This window comes from Formica exsecta, unplaced genomic scaffold (assembly GCF_003651465.1).
Source record: "Formica exsecta isolate Colony F162 unplaced genomic scaffold, ASM365146v1 scaffold79, whole genome shotgun sequence".
Lineage (NCBI taxonomy): Eukaryota > Metazoa > Arthropoda > Insecta > Hymenoptera > Formicidae > Formica > Formica exsecta.
Genome location: NW_021853558.1, coordinates 388,430 through 408,153, shown reverse-complemented (window position 1 = coordinate 408,153; position 19,724 = coordinate 388,430). Strand labels below are relative to the sequence as shown.

Below are 19,724 nucleotides of genomic sequence, written 5' to 3'. Positions count from 1 at the left end.
TGTGTGTGTGTGTGTGTGTGTGTGTGTGTGTGTGTGTGTGTACATCTGTAGGTGAAATAAATTCCAATGTGAAATATATATATCCTTATATTTAAAACTATATACAGCAATTATGAATTGTTATAAACATACATGATAAGGAGTCATAGAAGATAAACTTACTTTTTCTGCATAAAAAATTATAGTTATAAGAATGTAATAAATGAGATACAAGATTATAATACATAATTATATTATATATTGCTGCCTTAAGTAGAAAACTAAATTATATATCAATGCATTTAATAGTGTACCAAAAATGCTAAATGTGCTATACTTGATTGTATAATGTTACTTTTAATATGTTGCAATAATTACTTAATAATTCCAGATTAATTTTATATGTGACTTAAAATATAATAGATGGTAGTATGGATTCAATCTTGCAAAAGCAAAACTATATCATTTGAATGAATGTTCAGAACTTAAAATTAAATAAGTTTATTTCAATCACCCTTGTATATATTGCACAAAAAAATTAGTAGAGTAATTGAAATATTTATTATTTACTAAGACTTGTACCTGATTTTATTTTATTCGACATTGCATTTAACGTTTCTTGATATTTGAAGACACTTTGTGTTTTCGAAAAGTCACTTTAATCATCCGTACTATACTATACCAATGTACACTGAAGACTGCTATATTAAGCACAAAGGTACAATATAAGCACTTTGACGATGAAATAAGCAATGTATATTTTGCTAAATAACGACGATAATATTGGGTATTTAGAATTCGTCAAAATGTTTATATTATGCCTGTGTATTAAAATAACTTCATACATAGCACTGTGTTTTCACTGTGCATCAGTGCAGTGTAGTGTAGGTGACCAAATTCATTAAATATTAAACTCCACATACCTTATGTTTTTGTATTTTTGAAAGAATATATATATACAAAAATATTATTTGGATAAAATTCTCTTCTTCAAATCGCACACTTCCCATAGCAATTATACAAGGATGATCATGATAAAAAAATGTAATGCTTTCTAAAATGAAATATTACTTACATATAAGGATTATGCGATTAAACTATTGCAATGAAATAACCATAATTTCTTTGCAAATCTATTGTGGAGATTTCTCTTATTAATGTAATTCTCTTATTAATTGTAAGTCCAATTCTGGTTGTTAGTTTCAAAGAAGTATCTTCGTACCCACAGGACATCCCAGGAAAATCATAGCAAACTGAACAACGAAAGTTCATTGCTCAATTTGCTATGATTTTCTTGGGCGCATGGATACGACTATGTCTCAGCAGCGAGCTCTTATCAGTGAAAGACTTTTCGCACTCGACACACTTGTATGTTCTGCCAGTGTGCGTGACCAAATGTCTGCTAAGACCTGATGCATGACAAAACGCCTTCGGACAGAGCTGACAATGGTGCAGCTGGATATCATTCGGATTCAGCTTCTGATGCCGACGCATGTGCACCTTAAGAGCTTCCCGCTGTGTGAAGCTCTTCTCACAGTGCTGACACTGGAAGGGTTTCTGACCAGAGTGTGTCATCAAGTGACGGAATAGGATCTCTTTCTGCGCGAAAGCGCGATGACAAATATTGCAGCCAAATGGTTTTTCGCCTGCAAGCAGAAATAGAAATAACGCACACACATGCGTTTCTATAGTAGTAATCTTAATAGGTATAGATATATATTTGTATGTTTGTGTATATTTGTATATTATGCAATTATCTGTATATCAATGAAAAATATTAGGATATAAATCTATCTAAGGAATTAAAATTTTCTCAATAAGAGCAAAGTTAATATGAAGTAACACTATATAAATTAAATATATTATTCTAATTAATTTTCTACTAGTACTAAGAAACACACCCAAGATGTATCCGCCAACAAGCTCCTCCTCTGTCACTTCAATTGGATCTCCATCTGCTTGGCTATTGTCACCTTTGGTCGAAACTAGATCGGCTAACAACTGTTTAACTTGTTTAGATTTGCCAGTAGTAGATTCCTTTGAATCATCCTTGTTGCTATCCTGGTTTTCGCCTTCTTCGTCCTGCCCAGTCAATTGCTGTATTAACTTCATATGTTTTCTGAGTTTGGCATCTGCAGCCTGACATTTTTTCCTGAATTGGTAGGATTTTTCTAATTGATATTTGCACGGATGACATATCATGTTAGGTAACCCATCCTGTTCGTAGACCTAAAAGATTAACATCAAAGTTATCAGTTTCAGTTATAATTATATTAAAATATATATAACATGTAGAACATTAATTTATACATTAACAGTACATTGCATTTAAATCAATGCGTTTATTTTTATTTAGTATATATATATAATATATACTAAAGATATAATAGTAAACGATCTTAATAAAAGGAAAGGCATATAGAGAAAGGAGAAATTAATATTTCAATTAACATTCTAATTGAATATTCAAAATAAATATAAAAATTATCCAATATTTCTAACTATTGTGTTTAATATTTCAGATCTGTCCATGTATATAGAAGATCCTGTTTTCTACGTTCTGTCAAGAGATCGTCATTCATAGGGGAACCGCGTAACATGATACGTTGAATGACACCTCCGAAAGAAGTGGCTCGCAATTACTACATCGCAAAGGGCGCCACGATTATTTGTTTACAACGTCGAGCAGCGGGCAGCGGGCAGCGGGACGCTTATAGGGGACCGTTATATGTATCCGACGTACTATTACAGATTTCTATAAATCCGTAAGGTAAACGAACGCAGAGTCCCCGGTGAAGTCTAGGTCTCTGCAATGAGACGGAGCTATCGTAAAGACGTACCTATCGCCACAGTTCGTCGATAACTCGGTAAAGCCGGTAGTTGCTTCGCGCAACGCCGTTTCATCGATGTATTGTATGTGTGTGTGCGCGTCTCTTTTTGTGTAAATATACATATGTATATGAAATTTATACACCGTTCTAGGTCGGTGTATGCGCTCACATCGAAGGACACGCGGGAGGAGGAGGAGGTGGAGGGTAAGAAGATAATGCGAAAGGACGCCGTACGGTGCGCGCAGAGAGATAAACTAGATTCCTATTTTTCGATCAGCCGCCTCGGCTGATTATCATCGCGATCGAAATACGACGTAGGAATTTCGCGGACGACCGCGAAAACCCACCTCGATGTTGACGCAGGCGAGTATACGCAGCGGCAACGGCACGGTCTCGTCGTCGTAGATCGGCACCATCTCCTCCTCCTTGCCTAAGCACAGTCGGCACAACTCGTTCACATGAATGATCACATTGCTCGGGCTGTCGCCCTTTTTCCTGCTGTACGTTTTCATCGTTGCTTTTCCGGCCGTGGGTGAGCCGTACGTTTCCGCGCCTCTCGACGATCTATCTCTTTAATTTCTCTCTGGCCTCTCTCTTCCTTCTTCTCTATCTCTATCTTTATCTCTAATATTCTTTTCGAATTTGCGGCAAGTGCACGACGGAGCGTAATGTCGAAAACGCGACGGAGTTTTCCGTAAGAAGTTCGCGATCACCAACGCCGAGACTCGGTCACTCACAACGGAATCTATAATGGCGGTCGTCCGTCAATGGCGGCGCTGTCGGCGAATTGGCAGCACTGCGCGTCCGCGACCCCGACTGGCCCGACCCCCGACGTCGGTCGATGTGGACGTGGACGCCATATTTGCGTACACGCGCGCAACATGAAGAAAGACGCGTACTCGGCGCAATGGCGAGCGGGAGAGAAACGGAGCGAGCGATCACGATATCCCCCGCTCGAACGGCATCACGACTCGCGACGATCGTCAGGGAGAAGAAGAAGAAGCAGTGGGGCAAATGGCGTCGTTGCCGCGCGCGCGAGAGTCGGTAAGGGCGATTGCGATTATTGATTTTCCATTCTTCCCAACGGCGGGAAATGCGAGCCTCGCTCACCTCACCCTTCATCCGGCGCGGCGCCGACTTCGGCGACTCCTGCCCGGTAAACGGCCCTTATATATTTCTCTTCGGCCGTTTTTTTTTTTTTCCCCTCCCTCTTCTCTGACCTTTGTTGGCGCGAGAGATCGAAAGATGTACCCGCGGGAAATGAGAAACGTGTCACACGCATAATTCCGTTACGTTCTTCGATATAATATAGGTATATCGACGGACTCCGTCCAGAGTTTAATCCGCTCTCTCTCTCTCTCTTTCTCTCTCGCCGGTGAAATATTTCATAGCCGATACGCAGTTCCGGGTCCTCTTCGTTATCGAGCTGAATCGAGTTATTGTAAAAATTAATTGTTTCTATCGATTTTTTTTTTTTTATCATCGAGTCTTTACTCTCTCTCTATTGAAATACGCATTATTCGTTATTGTAACAAAAGGCGTAAATATCGTAGATTGTAGCTACAGGAAAATAAAGTTTTATAGAAATATAATACAAATTAAAGGAGTAAAAAAAGAAGATTAAAAGAGAGAAGATAAATTCGTATATAAAGTATTTTTTTTTTTTTTTTGTCACATTGTTTTCTATATTGAAATATCTCTATGCATTCCAAGATATTTTATCGAAAGCTCTATTTTTGAAACAGATGTTTGCAAAAAGTGCTTTGAAATGGAAGGCCAATCTTTATTTTGGACATATTCCTCAAAAAACTGTTTATAAAAAATTTAAATGCTCACAATTATCACAATGTTTCATAAAATATACATTTAATTCAATAATTGAACGTAACTTGAAAATATCCTTTTGAACAACTGACAATTACAATTTTATTTCTACAATTGACATAGGGTTTTGTCAACATAAAGTAATTAGAATATGCTACAAAATTATATTGATGTGCAGGAGATGACCACAAGAATGTGCTACAGCATGACTGGTTGCGCGGTTACAGGCACCGATCTCTTTCCAAAGACGGTAATGCAGAGATCAAAGTCATATGAATACAGCGATAACGTCGCAAGACAACAAATACCCCATGATTTCATTAGCAGCTTTCACATAATCGATATTATCGCAAAAGGTAAGATAATATTATATACTTTTATAATAATATTGCCATGATAAGAAAAACATCGTCGTAGACACACGCGATAACGAAATTATAAAACTCTCATACCAATTGGTGTTAGAATTACTTAAAACTTCGCCGTAGAGATCTGCTCCCGAAAAAGTAATGTTCTCAAACGGAAACTGTCGGTTAGAAACACTCCTTGCGAACATCTGTTCAGGAAATAACGCTTTCGATAAAAATATTTTTGGATGTACTGAAATGAAGATGTTTCAATAAGCAATGTATGAAAAATAACGTGACGAAAAAATACTTTATTTTTATTTTTACAGATTTTAAAAATTTCTTTAATTTTAAGAAATATTTATCTTCAATATTAGTAATCACAAAATATCTTTTAAAAATAAGATGGTTTGATATGGAATATTTCGGAAACTTTTATTTATTATGAATTTACATTTATAAATCATGGTTAAAATTATATTCAATAAATAAAATCTATAAAATAAAATCTAATTAAAATTTTATTTTATTATTGATACTATTAGTTTACTCATAAGCACAAATTATTGATAGCATCGTCATGATACTGATTGTAATTTTATGTATGTTTCTATAGGAGTCGATTTAATAAATACCGGGTACCTCCAACAAAGTAGAAACACATTTCGCCTTGAAACAACTTGAAACTCCGTAAACAAGGTAAAATACAACGTTAAAGCACTTTAGTCTGCTTTATTTTTATTTGCATTAGCGAGATAGATTACACAAAGCGTACGATTTACCGGCTGTGAACGCTGGCGCGTCTTCAATTCCATATGGCGTAGAATCCTCGACAAAGTTGCGTTAGATATTGCGGATAGAACTTATCGAATGTGGATAGACAATTGTTTTCGTTTCTTTTATCTCATTACTCAAAATAAAGAATGCTATCATTAGGTATCGATCATTGGACAAAGATCTCTTGGAAAATAAATATGCATAAGGAAGATTAAGTATATATACAAATATAGACGAATGAAGGACGGTTAATATGCTTGCATGCAATATTAATTAAAAAGTTTGTCAATAACGGATAATTCCGAGTAACATAATCTATTTTCAAGGTTTTTCTTTCTTTTCCTTTAATGTTTGCGACATTCGGTAAATCTCGTTTGTTTTGCACCTCTCTTTCGAGAAAAGCCTCATCGCATTTTGTAAAATTTCTAATTGCACATAAAATATGTAAATTGGCGCGAATTTCTCACGTTTTGATATACTTGCGACAATTTCGAAATACTCATAAATGGTTCATAAATGATATACGTCTTGACCTTTCTCTGACAAACTTCGAACTTCTCGTATATATTTTATGAGAACGCAATAAAATACACAACACGATACGCATGAATATTTGAAAGAAAAGTATCAAATTAAAAAAAAAAAAAAGCGACATGGGAAAGTTTAAGATATTCGTTCATATATTAGCTGCTTTTGCGAAATTTATTTTGTAGAAATTCCAGTAACATTTGACGTCACGCAATTTGACATCTATATGCGATTTTATATTGTCGTTTTCAGTCGAACGTTTTACGCAAAGAAATAAAAAAGAAAAGAAATATCCGTGTGCGATTTTTTGTGATATACTTTTACTAAAAATAAATTTTGCACTCTCTCGATTACACGATCGGCGACATGTTTCTGCCCCTCAAGCTCATGTAAATCACGAGATTTTTCGAAAACGAAGTGCGAGAAAACGCAGACGAGGCTTTCCCGCGAGATTGCCAGGAAATCCGCCGAATGCCACAAACATTAAAGAAAGAGAAGGAAAGAGAGGGAGAACATCCTGGATGTCGAAAATAACCGCGATGAGGGAAGAGGCGAGAGGGCAGAACGAATTCGGCGGTTCCGGGTGAGGGAGGGGGCCGACGATAGTTGTCTTCTGCTACTCTCCGGTGCTTTGGCTTTTCCGAGAGTCCAGTGTGTTTCGCCACCCGAGGAACCCGCGTTCTCCACGTATATCAACGCGAAGGTAGGTGCCGCGTTCACACATGTTGCATCACTCGTTGTCATCGATGCATTCCGCGGAAAAATCCAGAGGAACGGAAGATACAGGAAGTCAGATCAGGAATAAAAAAGACAAAGAGAAACTATTAAAAAGTGGAAACTGTGGAAGATATAGATGATCCAGGGGGAATGTGAAAATTGAGAAAGATAATATCGAGAATACAAGAAAAAGAGAAATCAAAGAGAGAATCTATAATAAAATATAAAAATTCGAAGAAAAATTCGAAGAAAAAGAGGAATATAAAGCAAAAATAAAGGAAATAAAATAAAAAAAGAAATATTCTAAATCTTTGGAGATAATTCAAATTGATAATTAGAGTCAATTGATAATTGCCTATTAGAGATATTCTTTTCTATAAATTTTTATTTTTGAAAACTCGATCAATCGCTACGTTTTTATAATTGATTTTTTTTATTGGCAAGATAGTTTTCATACTCAATACCATCTTGATATTTAATAGCCTAATTGTCAAATGTTTAGACAATTAAATAATTTAGTTGTAGTATTTACAGTAAAAAAAGCCGTTAGTTTATTACAATAACATTTTTAATTTAATTACAATAAAAAGAATAAGAATAGTTGATTATATTAACAATGATTTATAATCAAAATGATTTGGTTATAGATTCCTATATGTAGTTGTAAGCATTTCTAAAATATGTATTTGGGAAATTTTTAGATGATAATTTAAGATTTGTGGATCGCGCATTGTAAGTTTAATGGATAAATTAAATAGAAAAATTAATTTTTATATGTATATTGTATTCCGTATATTTTGAATCATATCCAATCCTTTTATTCATGACACATAAGTCAGGCAGTACATAATAAAGAATTTAATTAGAGTGTAAAGTATCGATCTCTTATGTCATGTGAAAAAGTTGTATTAAATTAGAAATTTAATTGACGAGACGGTTTAAGAATGTGAGTCAACGGAATGCATTGCCTGAAAACACAGAATTGCTCCGCCAAAAACGAGGTCATCTCGGGAATATCCCGTGATTTTTAGATGAAGTGTTGTTTGAAATTTGCACGACAACGTTTTCGGCGCGTCGCCCCGTCTATTCGCATCGCTCTGTGACTACCACAGATGAATCCGTCACAATTCGGACGGCCAAAAGTTGTTATACGCGACGTTGTATCGTATATTGTTGAAACAATCCGCCAGAAATAGGCGACGTGCGTCACTTCATAAACAACGTAATGCGGAAAAATCATCACCCTCTCTTTGAGGCCGATCGCGTCGTGCGATATTCTTACTATTATGCGTGTATCATAATTCTGCGAAAAATAATGGGATTATATAAGTATTCTATATAAGCATTTACAGAATTAATTTTTGTATTTTAGCAGTGACTGATTTTAGAATATTGAAATTAATTTTTTTACGATCAAGATAAATTTTGGCTAAATATTGGATAATTAGTATTAATATTCAATATCTCAAAAGTTTTAAAAATATTCTAGAAAAGAAAAATCTTTTTCTCTCTCTCTCTCTTTCTACTGGTTATGCTAAAAGTTGCTGTTATTTATTATTCACTTATGATGAAATTAATATTTATAATTTTATAGTGATTTTATAGCTACTGATTGCATCATTGAAAAATTCTTGCATTGTCACATTTATTCGATGCAACAGACCATTGTAATATTATTACTTGTTTATTATTCAACATTCGTTCTATTTAGGATAAAGAATGATCTCGAAGAATCGATCATTTCGCGCGATATTTGCATGGATTGCATCTGGTACGCATGAATGGAAACTGAATTTCCGATGAGGCCGCGACATTGTCGTTCAAATATCGATGCAATTTGGAATAGACATGAGTTCTGTAAAGAGAGAGAAAACTAATCCCGTAAATTCCGAGAAATGCTAAAATAGTTATCGTAGATAAACTGAATTATAATTGTGACAAATTGGGACCAATCTTTAGTGTTTATGTAAGCGAGTTTTACATTTCAATTTTTATTTCAGCTTTTAATATCAGTATTTTATATATGACTAAATTAGTGAAAACATTGCAAGAAATTATCGTAACAATTTCGTCAAACACAATAATATCGATTATAATACCGTGCTATTATTAAATCGGCACACATTCTATTATCAACCGATTTTTATTATGACGTGTGAGCTTTAATGTAATTCAATACGACCCGGAGGAGAGTGTGCGCGCTCCAAAGACCAGCTGGTAAGAGGAGGGAGAAGTAGAGATTTTGCGGACGATGTAGATATATTCGGAGGAATTTCTAGGCAAAAATAACCGTGGTATAAGCCACCGGTGGGTGCCCAACAGGGACGTGTCAGTGAGAATTTGAGAGATTTTCAAGAATTAAATAGATCAACGGTTTTTGAGATCGATTAAGCGAATGCCAGAAAAATCGAATCGCTGAATAGAGGAAAGAAGAAAAAGATGGTCACATTTAATCGTTTAATTTTTATAGATTTTTAGACAAATGACTAAAATATATTATTAGTATTTATACACTCCGAGAGTATAGAGTAAGAATAAGTATATATTGTAGAGATCTGTTTATAAAAAAACGCCCACAACATCGGTAAATTTGAACAAGAAACCTTGAGGAAAGATTTTGCGTATCACATTTTGGAGCAATCTGAATATCTTTTCGTATACTTTCTCACATATCGTCGAATACACGGAAGATATTTACTAACGGAATGCTTCATCTGTAAATCGCATCTCCAAGTCCGTGAGTTTTTCCTGGCTTTCGATATAGACACGCGCGTTAAATCTTTCAACGACGCGCAAAGAGGGATGTAAAGTGTTCCGAGAGAATCAACACGGGGGTGATAAAGATGCCATTCGTGAAGCGATATATTTTTTTGCGATCCGTTATACGACGCGATAAAAACAGAAGGCATCCAGCTATTTCGCACGCATGTCAGTGAACTCGCGACTGATCGCTACTGAAGTGACCAGACTTAATTGCTGCGACACATCAAGATTTTAAAAATCGTTAATAAATAAACACTTTCACATATTTTAAATTAAATCGTAATGAAAGAAACACATGTAAAAGTATAAAATGTTTAAAATATATCTATTTTTCCAATATATCTATTAAACTGCGTATCTATGAAAGGAGAGAAGAGAAAGGGACGTAATTTAAAATTTTTCTCTTTAGATACGAGAATGGTTGTCGCTGAATTGTACATGAGAAGAACATCGATTATTATTTTTTTTTCAATTAAATACTCGATATTTTTTTATGTGCGTGCGTCCTTGCGCGAATTTCTTGGCACGAGTCTGAGAATAATACCTTACGTTGTGGCTGTAGAATCTGTCTCTTTCAGGGTGAGATCGAGTAACCAAACATTTTCGAACGATCGTTGAACGATCTCTTCGAGATGACTCAATTTCCGAAATTGCGCTCGCTCTTCAGTCTCGCGCGATTAACGATCGATTTGGAACGTGATACGCGTGACTCATGTGTCAATCTAAAAATGTCATCATTCATCATGTCACGTGAATCTCTGTGATAATCGCATCACGGCAGATTAACGATCGTAATTTTTCACAAAAACGAAATATTGCCTTTGTTATTTATTGCCGCGCTTAATTTGCAGACGCGTACGTAATCGTTATTAGTAAGACAGATATTTGTGGCTATAAGAGAAGATTCTATAGATACGCTATTCGATGTAGTGGATTTTGGCAGAATTCGCGTGTAAATAGCACGGTGATGGCAGATAAATGATAATTTGCGCGTGGCACGCTTCAGAAAATAACGTCATACAATCAGTAATATTATTTTCTCTGGCTTTACAAACGAGATAAAAAAAATATTTAAAACATCTTTCCTCATATTATCAGATCGTGACACTTTTGTTCCATTATTTAATATCGATTGAGTATTATTTTTGTATGATGATTACAAGATTTGGAAATAAAAGTATATAAATTAGAATTGGAATGAAATTATATAAAGTCAATAAAATGTGTTTTCCTCCTGAAGATCTTATTATTTCACGAAAACAGTTCTCAATTATCAAATTAACATCGTCGCAATTGTAATCCTCAACATTTAAAAAGTTTTTTAATATTTCTATATATCGCTGTCTCTCTTACAAGAACATTTTTTTATGTTGCAGTAATTAAAGAATAGATTTCTCGAGATTAAGGTATCAACATGGACACCCAAAAGGCGAGGCTTGTGAACAAGCAGTTCAATTCTCCTATTAATTTATATTCGCCACAAACGATACAGGAGACTCTAGACAGGCAGGCTCAAGTTTTAGCTAACGGTGCAGTCGGGTAAGCCTTTTTATTATGTGAAAAATGCGGGAATAATTTCAACTTGTCATCTTTAGATTTAAAAAATCCTCTTCATTAATTCTCAAACAACTCGTCGTTTGTTGCAATAATTTTCCAATGACAAGTACAACATAAACTATCCTTTCCTTAATATTATTTTAATTTTGTAACACGTTATAAAAAATGTTTTATAATCATTAACTATATCAGTTAGTTTCAGAGGAAAATTATTTTCTCCTTATCTGGAAAACATTTCTCGACCTAATTCAAAAGATAACGGAGCGAACAGTGACCCCGATGCATCCTGCGGATCTTCGCGATTGACTTGAATGACTCACGATGCTTTTACCGCCGAAACCGCCCGGTGAATCTAAAACTGGTCGACGCGACCACCTTGCGTCAATCATCGAGCATCAGCCTCCTCCGCCTTGCGTTTCACGTGTCTCGCAATTGCTCGGATCGGCGGCCGATGTCGGTCGCGCGACGACGCCGCGTGAATCAGCCGACGGCGTCGATGCCGTTCGCGGTGTTAGTTATTTTCAGAGGGTCGAATCAGCGGCCGCGGTTAGAAATAAACGGCCGGAGAGGCCGGACTCTTCATCGCCGTCCTGCGCAAAGCCCGACGGCTGCATCGCGTCTCTTCGTACTTGACTTAGTTTCGCGTTTCATGAACCGTGGACGCGCCGGCTCGCCTCCGTTATCGTCATCGTCGTCTGCTATCCGCGCCGCGTCGAGATGATTACCACGAAGAGGTGACGATCATCGATTTTTACAAATTCTTAAGATCTGCAGAGAATACGAGTCTTTCCTTTCGAACCTTCTCGAAAATTAATACGTTTCTACTTTTCACAAGTTTGTGGTCCTATTCGACGACTTGGCAGCTCTTCAACTCGCGGTTTTACACGTTGGTTGTTGACAGGCGAAGAATCTTCGTTCCATTCAATGCTAACGTTCGACTTTCGCCAATGATGCATGAAACAATGGATGGTATGAGTAAAAGCGAAGCAAAAGGCAGAAGCAAAACGTTCTCTGTTACCTCTTATTATGAAAAATTGACTTTATATTTTGAAATATTGGCTTGTAAATGTCATATAAGTTCCTTTCTTTCTATGTAAAATTATAATAAACATCTCACATACATATTTATTCTTCACATACACACACACACACATATCTTTTATAAAAATAAATACTTTAGTTTCAAGTATAATATTTTAACAACTTTATCTATATTTTTTTCAAAGATTATGCTTCCTTTTATTTATACGATCCAATATAGTCGTCTATGAACACTTGCTTTGGAAAGTGAATGCAAAATTATTTAGAAAATTGAATATTTATAGAACGTTCGAAATAATTAATAAAGCAAGCTTGAACAGAGGATTCTTCTTCTTCCAGAATCGACTTCAACCAGTTGGCCAAGCCAACTAACTTGCAAAATAGCGCGGTTTTACGTATGCTCGAAGAAGAAGAAGCAAGGCAGCGCGGTGGTCAACCCAGTAAGTAAAGAAACGTTTCTTAAAAGTGAGATTATGTATCCCTTGAAGTATAATTTAAGATTGTTTTACACCATAATATAATGTAAAACAATCTAATAGTGTAAAACATCATAATACTTTTCAAAATATCTACATTTTGATACCGAGATATTAAGTCCAAGTTTACATTTGCTTGTTCGAATAAATTTAATTACTGTTTAATTCGTGGCACACTAAGATTTATTGCTGCATCATCGCATAACAATTGCGATGATTCATAATAATGCAAATATCGCGAATATCGGTTGCGAATCAGTGATCGATCACTGGCGACATCAGTTTTTTTAAATTAATGTCGGTATCGTTGGCAACATATTTTCAATTTAGCATGAGCATGACAGCCGTTACTCTTGTTATACCGTACGCTTTGGCCGCGACTCAAAGACGCATCATCGGATTAGTAACACATTTTCGCAAAACACACGAGTCTTTCAGCGCGCAAACACCGAGCGTTATATTCGAGAAAGGCGTCCTTGTGGATACATCACATTAATTTCTTCCTAAAAATCTTCGATTAGGAGAAAGAAATTCCTTATTCTCAAGCATGTTTTTGAGATTTTGCTCAATCCGCGATGATCAAGAGCTGCGCTAATTTTACTGCTTTAATGACCATCAAAAAGAAACATTAATGAAAAGTTAATTTTTAAAAAGCGTATATTATAATATTTTGTAATAAAAAATGTTTGTGGTATATACATTTGTCATCCTAATCCTATAGAATTTCTTATGACAGGCAGTGTTTAAAAAGTAATATGGATTATCGTTGAGATAAATCTGGATCTTTCGATTTATTGTAAGATCATTGAGATATACATCGAGATATATAGAGATCCCTCGAACTCTTTACATGGCCCTCTTCTAGGGCGCGGGCTACCCCTCCTTGATCGGGCACAATGTCGATCCTCCCCACTCCTTGGCCGGTCACCAGAAAAGCTCTAAAATCGGTAGCCAGCAAGTTTCCGCGATAATGAAAGGTACAGGTGACTTCGCCATGGCGTTAGTAGTTGGCGGGTGTCCGTTTTGGCAGAGTCGCGCTCGTCTTCGCGATTCCGGAACTAAACTAGCAAATTCCACCTGAGAATCGAATCGGTATGTGACGTTTAAAATCCAGGCGAGTTTTATTAGTTGCCAGGAAGTATATTCGCACACTTTACGCGATTAACGACGCGCGACCCCCCATATGGGTGTCGTAATACTTGCCCGTTGCGACACACTCGCGGTGTGGTCCAATCGATGTGTAAGAGCTGCCTAACATTAGAATTATACGTCATTAAGTATTATCCCGGATAAAATGGTAAATGTTGACAGAAAAGTCATGTAATAATATCGCTGCGATTATCGACAATCGTCATGCAGTGTGATAAACGTTAGATTAAGTGCGTCGATAAGAATTGGCGATAGTTTACGGTAATGATATAATCATTATATATATGACAGTAATATAACAATTATGAGAATGATGATCACACTTAAGTGGATATAATTCGACATTAGTGATTAACAATATTAGTGACAGATAAATGACATAATTTTTTGCTATCAATTGAAATCAATTATATTTTACAACACCTTAGATAATTTAGTAATATTATAAAATAAAATTATATGTGGATATCTCTCGGGAGACTTACGAAAAATAAACGTCGATGCCAAAGAGAATATTCGAATATTTATATTAATCTACAAAGACGTCAGTATCTAAAAATACTATGCTACTACTTTCATTATTTCGAAAACTGTCCAAGATTAAAGAGTAATTTTTTTCTTAAAAAAATATTATTTGGTTAAATCATTAAGTTAATTTATTAATTTATTAAAATAGTTGTACGTCATAATCGTAAAAACGGAATAAAAACTAGATAACGGCCTTTGGCTCTGCAAATTTCTATTATTATCGTTTCTTAGGTCTCAAACGAGTAGCTTGGCCACCGCCTCCAGAGGATCAAGACTTCGACTACGTGGAGCAAACTCCCATTCAAGCGAAGGTAAGATGATAAATAATTAGATATTACTTACAGACTTACACAGGTATATTTCTTCCTTCTATAGATATTAGAGTTTCTACGCGTTTCGCGCGTACGCTGCTCTGATAACATAAAAGGCAGTAATAAACGATTAAGATTGATTCTTAAATTCACTATCTTTTCTTTATATTGCAAAATTAATATATTTAAAGAAATAAAAAAGTTAAAAAAAGATAAAATATTAATGAGAAAAATTGTAAGAAAAATTAACTCTATTATTATAACGTATTATTTACAGTAAAACAATATATTCACATAAAATAATTTTTAACACAATTTTCGCTATCTTTTTTCTCGTGTAACAACACTTATTATTTTATACAAAACAGACAAATATAATCGTGCAAAAAATTCGAATGCAAGTTACTTTAAAAAGATCCGAAAAGACACGGACACTTTGTGGGAATGTCTACATGTTGCCTGCATTTTTTTTCGTAATATTATTTATGTCCAATTAGTACAATAGCTCCTCCTGCATCTTGCCATGCGTGTAGAGTGAATGCAACAATGTTCGTTACATGTTTCTTTTATGTACTGTTCACGTTCGTTCTCTGTATGTATGCATATCAGTTTTATTTTACTCGAAGCTGAGATGGAGAAAGTACAATATATATACATATAATATACAAAATTTTACAAGATTTTGAATTAAGCTATCAAATTTGATTGATAAAGTGGGAATAAATTTTAATTTTTAAATAATTTTTCTTAATTTTAATATATATTGCCATAATTAAGCATCAAATTAAAATTTTATTATAATATAATTGTGAAATTAAGTAAATTAAATTTTATGTCAGATTTTAACATCATAAATTATGAATATCTCCCATCATATCTTAAATAGATAGAGAAATTACATCAATCTAAAGTGTTGTTCTCCATCTCTAATTCCATCAATTAATTGGTGCACGCAGTGAATATCGATATCGTTAGAAAAATGAGAATACGAAGACATCCCATCCAATATCAACATAAGCACAGCTGGATCACACTCTTAAATACGCGAATTGCCACATCATTGTGATCGTCGAGACAGACTCATTTGCCGGAAACCAAAAAGAAAAAAAAAGAAAATTTTTGTTAAATTGGTGCACAATTGTTTTGATAAAGCAAATGATGCTTGGCTCGAGCGAATCGTGGTCAAATTACAAGTTGTATTAATTTAAATAATCGTTTTATACACAATATATTTATAATTATATAATTATTTAAAAAATCGCGCTTGTATTTCTTTTAGGTCGATTACAAATATTTTTACACAGTATTTTCAATCTTCAGATCTAAACTTTTATAGAATATCAACTTAATGCACTTTATTCAAATTAGTTACTATATATTTAGAAAACAATTAGAAAAAATGATTAAATAATTAATATTTTTAGAGGATTCAAAGTGTCTGTATAAGTAAATTTTTATATTGTATTTGGAAATGAAAATGCGCGAAATGATAATAAAATCGATGCGGCTTAAAAGTTAAATTAGACACAGTGAAGGATTTCCTCTCATAAACTGCGCTTCCGCGGACGTATATTGTCTCGCAGATTCTCGTACACAAAAACATACATTATTCCTCTCTTTGTCGAGAAGAGATGCCAGGCTAATCCGCGTGTTCGCTCGAGCCTGAACAAAATTATCTGTTTTCCTCCGGTAAGACCCGTGGGTACGGTGATCTCGGCTCGTACCAGAGCAGTCCCACGTCAGGTCCGTCACCCCAACCATCCTCAGCGGTCACACCGCAGAGAGCCGTCCCGTCGTCCCCGTCGCCGGTCAGTCCTGGCGGTACGCTTCTGCGACAACCATCGCACTTTCAACAGCAACAGACGAATCCCAAGAGTTGGGCGCCGGTGACACCCCCGGCGACCTCGCCGCTTCCGCATCAGCAGCATCCTTCGTTTCCGAGTCAGCATCAACAGTCCCAGCCTTGGCAGGTAAGTGATGTTCGCATGGACGTGACTGACGTGGTCCTCCGCAATTTTGGAAGAGCCGGGAATAGTTTCCGGTAAGAGAAACTGTGCGATGACATTGCGAGCACTTGCAGTCTTGGATGTGAGAGAAAAAACATCGCGAAATACAACAGTTACGTACAATTCAGATTCGGGAACGACGTATCGTAAGAGATGTTTTTAGCGAAGATTTACAAGATACTGCAACTGGTATAGATATTTTTGCGTGGGTATGATAGACGATGTTCCAATGCGACAGTGTGCGACGAAACTTACTGGTTTATCCTCTCTGCATTTCAGCAACACCCCCAGGATCCCAACGACCGGACACCGCAGAGGCAGCAACAGAATCAATCCAGTTATCATCCACCTATTCCTGCGGCGTTCGAGGCACCACCCTCCACTATCGTCCTTCGTCCTGAGCCGCCTATCTCACAGGTAAGAATCTAGGGGGAGGGGGGCGAGAATTTGAAGAATTTAACATTTGTGCCAAGTAAATAATATACTCTAATAATTCTCTGAATATAATATAATAATAATTCTTTAAAAATACAAATTTATTACATTTTTATTTCATTATTTTTTTCTCATACAAACATTATAACAATATATTTTCGCGATTTAATACGATATACGTATCCTATATTTTTTACTCGATGATTTGCATGCTTCATGCAAAATATAATGAAATAATATAAGTTTAAATTAATTCAGTTATTATATATGAGTCAAACATTTTATATTACATTGCGAGAATTCGACAATACGTGTTGATAAACATTCGATATTATGTTACACATCTCCCACACGATTTTAATCTTACTAAAAATAATGCAGTAATATTATACGCGCCTTCTCAAACAACGAAAACAGAATACGAAAACATGAAAGCTCCGAAGAAACGAGAGAAGTAAAGTACACGCGAGCTGTCGGATGGAGTGATATGATATAATATTTTTGCGGAAGCCTTACACTAGCGAGCCTTTGGCAGCACATCAGCCGTTAAATATTTCGGGCGTTCTTAATATCGATTACACATTGCTCGTCTGAAATTTATCTCTAAGAATATCTCGCATCCCTAGCTGTTCCTATAATTCGAGAGTCGACTTCAAAGAAGAATAATATTTTCCGCATCACTAACAGAAATGTTCTTCTTTTAGATATTTCCGCGAGATTTCTAGTATCTTATCCTAAGAATCATATGTTTTAAAAATAAATGTAAATATAAAAATAAATGTATTGTATTAAGTCTTTTTCAATCGAGAGATTGAACATTTTTAAACAAAACATTCAAACTATTAACAGCTGTACATTGTGGTTTCATAAACATTTATTCAACATTCCGTCGTTGTTTTATTGATCGAGTCTCTCTGATTTTAATCTCCAGACACCAGCACCGGTGTACCAGGCCCAACCTGCAGCGACCAAAGCTCCGGCAACAGGCAACATGCGAGGGGACTTGAAGTGGCCGCCGGCATCCGTGAAGGCTCAGGTCGAGGCGGAAAACCGGGCCAGGATAGATCTCACGAAAGGCCCGGTTTTCAGGCCCCGTCGAGTGAACAAGGACTATAGCGGTTTCTTCGCGCAGCACGCTCTGAACAATAGCTATCCGGGCTACCGAGCACCGCCGGGTACCCAGTACTTTACACCGGCTTACCAACATTAGCAAATATTTCGTTTTGAGAAACGGGCACGAAGCATCGTCTTGAGTTTTTCGTCGAACGGGACCGAGTGTTCCGATTAGGTGTTTTCGAAGTTGCCGAGATGCTCAGGACGCTGTTCATGGATCTTCAGAGATTCGCGAGAAATCAGAGAAGCGCATGAAGAACGACTTAAAGTCTTAAAAAGACAAGCGTGAAAGATTTTTATCGCGAAATTGTGTTTTACGATGTTGCTTTTTCTTTTATATTTGGGCCACAAATCTGCGCACAAGTTACTGTGCTGTTACTCTTTCAGAATGTGGTCTAGATACTAAGAAATCTCGCTTCCATATAACGCTTCGTGCGCTTCTCGGTTTTCAAGAAAAATATCCAATCCGGATTTCGAATTTGTACGAATCTGTATATACTGAGACTGATTCTCGGTTTTCTTTCATCTTTTCAGGATAGCGTAAATTAATAATTACTATATAAAAATCCAATTTATATTTTACGGCATATTCGGTTTATTATCCGGACATCACCATTCAAAGATTTCCAGACTCATGAATGTCGCGTTTTCTTTTCTTAATCCGTGTATCGAAAAAGAGTAGAAGTCTTTAAATATACCTATATTTTCATCGAAAAATGAGGATAATTTAATAATATTCTATGTCTTTTCTCTTTCGCGCAGGGTTGTTTTTTATTTTTTTCCACAATTTAGAAATTTTTGCTTGCGTGAACGCGTCTCCAGTTTGGAAATTTCTGATCTAAATGAATTCAATGTTGTGATAGAATTAATGCTGCAAATAGATTTACAAAACTAACGCTTGTCATACGAATCAAAGAAGTGACAGATCAAAAGCGATCGCTTAAAATATTTCGAGTGATAGCGGCAGATTGTATTTTTATTGCAAAGATAATACGACGATACAGAAAATATAAAATAACGAACGTCGAATATAGACAAATTTACGAAATAAACGATCGAATGAAGAGAAAAACACGCGAAAGGAGAGATAACGTATTGAAAAGTATCATCTATACTAAAACGCGATATGTTTTATAACACAATTTAGCGCGATAGTCTGCCCGTTAACTAACCGATGAATCATTTTTAATAATGTAATATATCGATGTGAATAAATAAATATCAATTTATGCTAGACAAAAGTGCCGATAGCTACTATATTGTAATATGATATAATACAGTGTGTACATATCAAACTTTGTAAAATTTACATAATGAACTTTGAAAACAATGGATATATAAC

General features: G+C 35.6%; 2 protein-coding genes across 4 annotated transcripts; one reads left to right on the top strand and one right to left on the bottom strand.

Annotated features, from left to right (window-relative positions):
• Window positions 1–69: 69 nt before the first annotated feature.
• LOC115244050 (zinc finger protein 2 homolog) lies at window positions 70–3,574 on the bottom strand. The gene is made up of 3 exons (XM_029821427.1): window positions 3,158–3,574; window positions 1,879–2,208; window positions 70–1,731 (listed from the first exon to the last, which is right to left on the bottom strand). The coding sequence occupies exons 1-3, from the start codon at window positions 3,320–3,322 to the stop codon at window positions 1,255–1,257; spliced, it is 972 nt and encodes a 323-aa protein (XP_029677287.1). The 5' UTR covers window positions 3,323–3,574; the 3' UTR covers window positions 70–1,254.
• A 149-nt stretch (window positions 3,575–3,723) lies between these two features.
• Window positions 3,724–19,617, top strand: LOC115244025 (activating signal cointegrator 1 complex subunit 2 homolog). 3 transcript variants are annotated; one of them, XM_029821377.1, is made up of 9 exons: window positions 3,724–3,854; window positions 4,813–4,990; window positions 5,598–5,680; window positions 11,143–11,305; window positions 12,704–12,804; window positions 14,749–14,828; window positions 16,523–16,798; window positions 17,114–17,251; window positions 18,201–19,617. In XM_029821377.1, the coding sequence occupies exons 4-9, from the start codon at window positions 11,181–11,183 to the stop codon at window positions 18,477–18,479; spliced, it is 999 nt and encodes a 332-aa protein (XP_029677237.1). In that variant the 5' UTR covers window positions 3,724–3,854; window positions 4,813–4,990; window positions 5,598–5,680; window positions 11,143–11,180; the 3' UTR covers window positions 18,480–19,617. The 3 variants fall into 3 exon arrangements, with proteins under 3 accessions (XP_029677237.1, XP_029677236.1, XP_029677239.1); XM_029821376.1 differs by lacking the exons at window positions 3,724–3,854; window positions 4,813–4,990; window positions 5,598–5,680 and adding an exon at window positions 6,568–6,989; XM_029821379.1 differs by lacking the exons at window positions 3,724–3,854; window positions 4,813–4,990; window positions 5,598–5,680; window positions 11,143–11,305 and adding an exon at window positions 11,903–12,057.
• The last annotated feature ends 107 nt before the right edge of the window (window positions 19,618–19,724 follow it).

Coding starts and splice junctions, on each gene's coding strand:
- LOC115244050 (XM_029821427.1), bottom strand. CDS start 3,322: ATGAAAACGTACAGCAGGAAAAAGGGCGACAGCCCGAGCAATGTGATC. Junction 2,209..3,157: donor TCGCCTGCGTCAACATCGAG/GTGGGTTTTCGC, acceptor TTAATCTTTTAG/GTCTACGAACAGGATGGGTT. Junction 1,732..1,878: donor TTGGCGGATACATCTTGGGT/GTGTTTCTTAGT, acceptor TATACAGATAAT/TGCATAATATACAAATATAC.
- LOC115244025 (XM_029821377.1), top strand. CDS start 11,181: ATGGACACCCAAAAGGCGAGGCTTGTGAACAAGCAGTTCAATTCTCCT. Junction 11,306..12,703: donor TTAGCTAACGGTGCAGTCGG/GTAAGCCTTTTT, acceptor TTCTTCTTCCAG/AATCGACTTCAACCAGTTGG. Junction 12,805..14,748: donor GCAGCGCGGTGGTCAACCCA/GTAAGTAAAGAA, acceptor ATCGTTTCTTAG/GTCTCAAACGAGTAGCTTGG.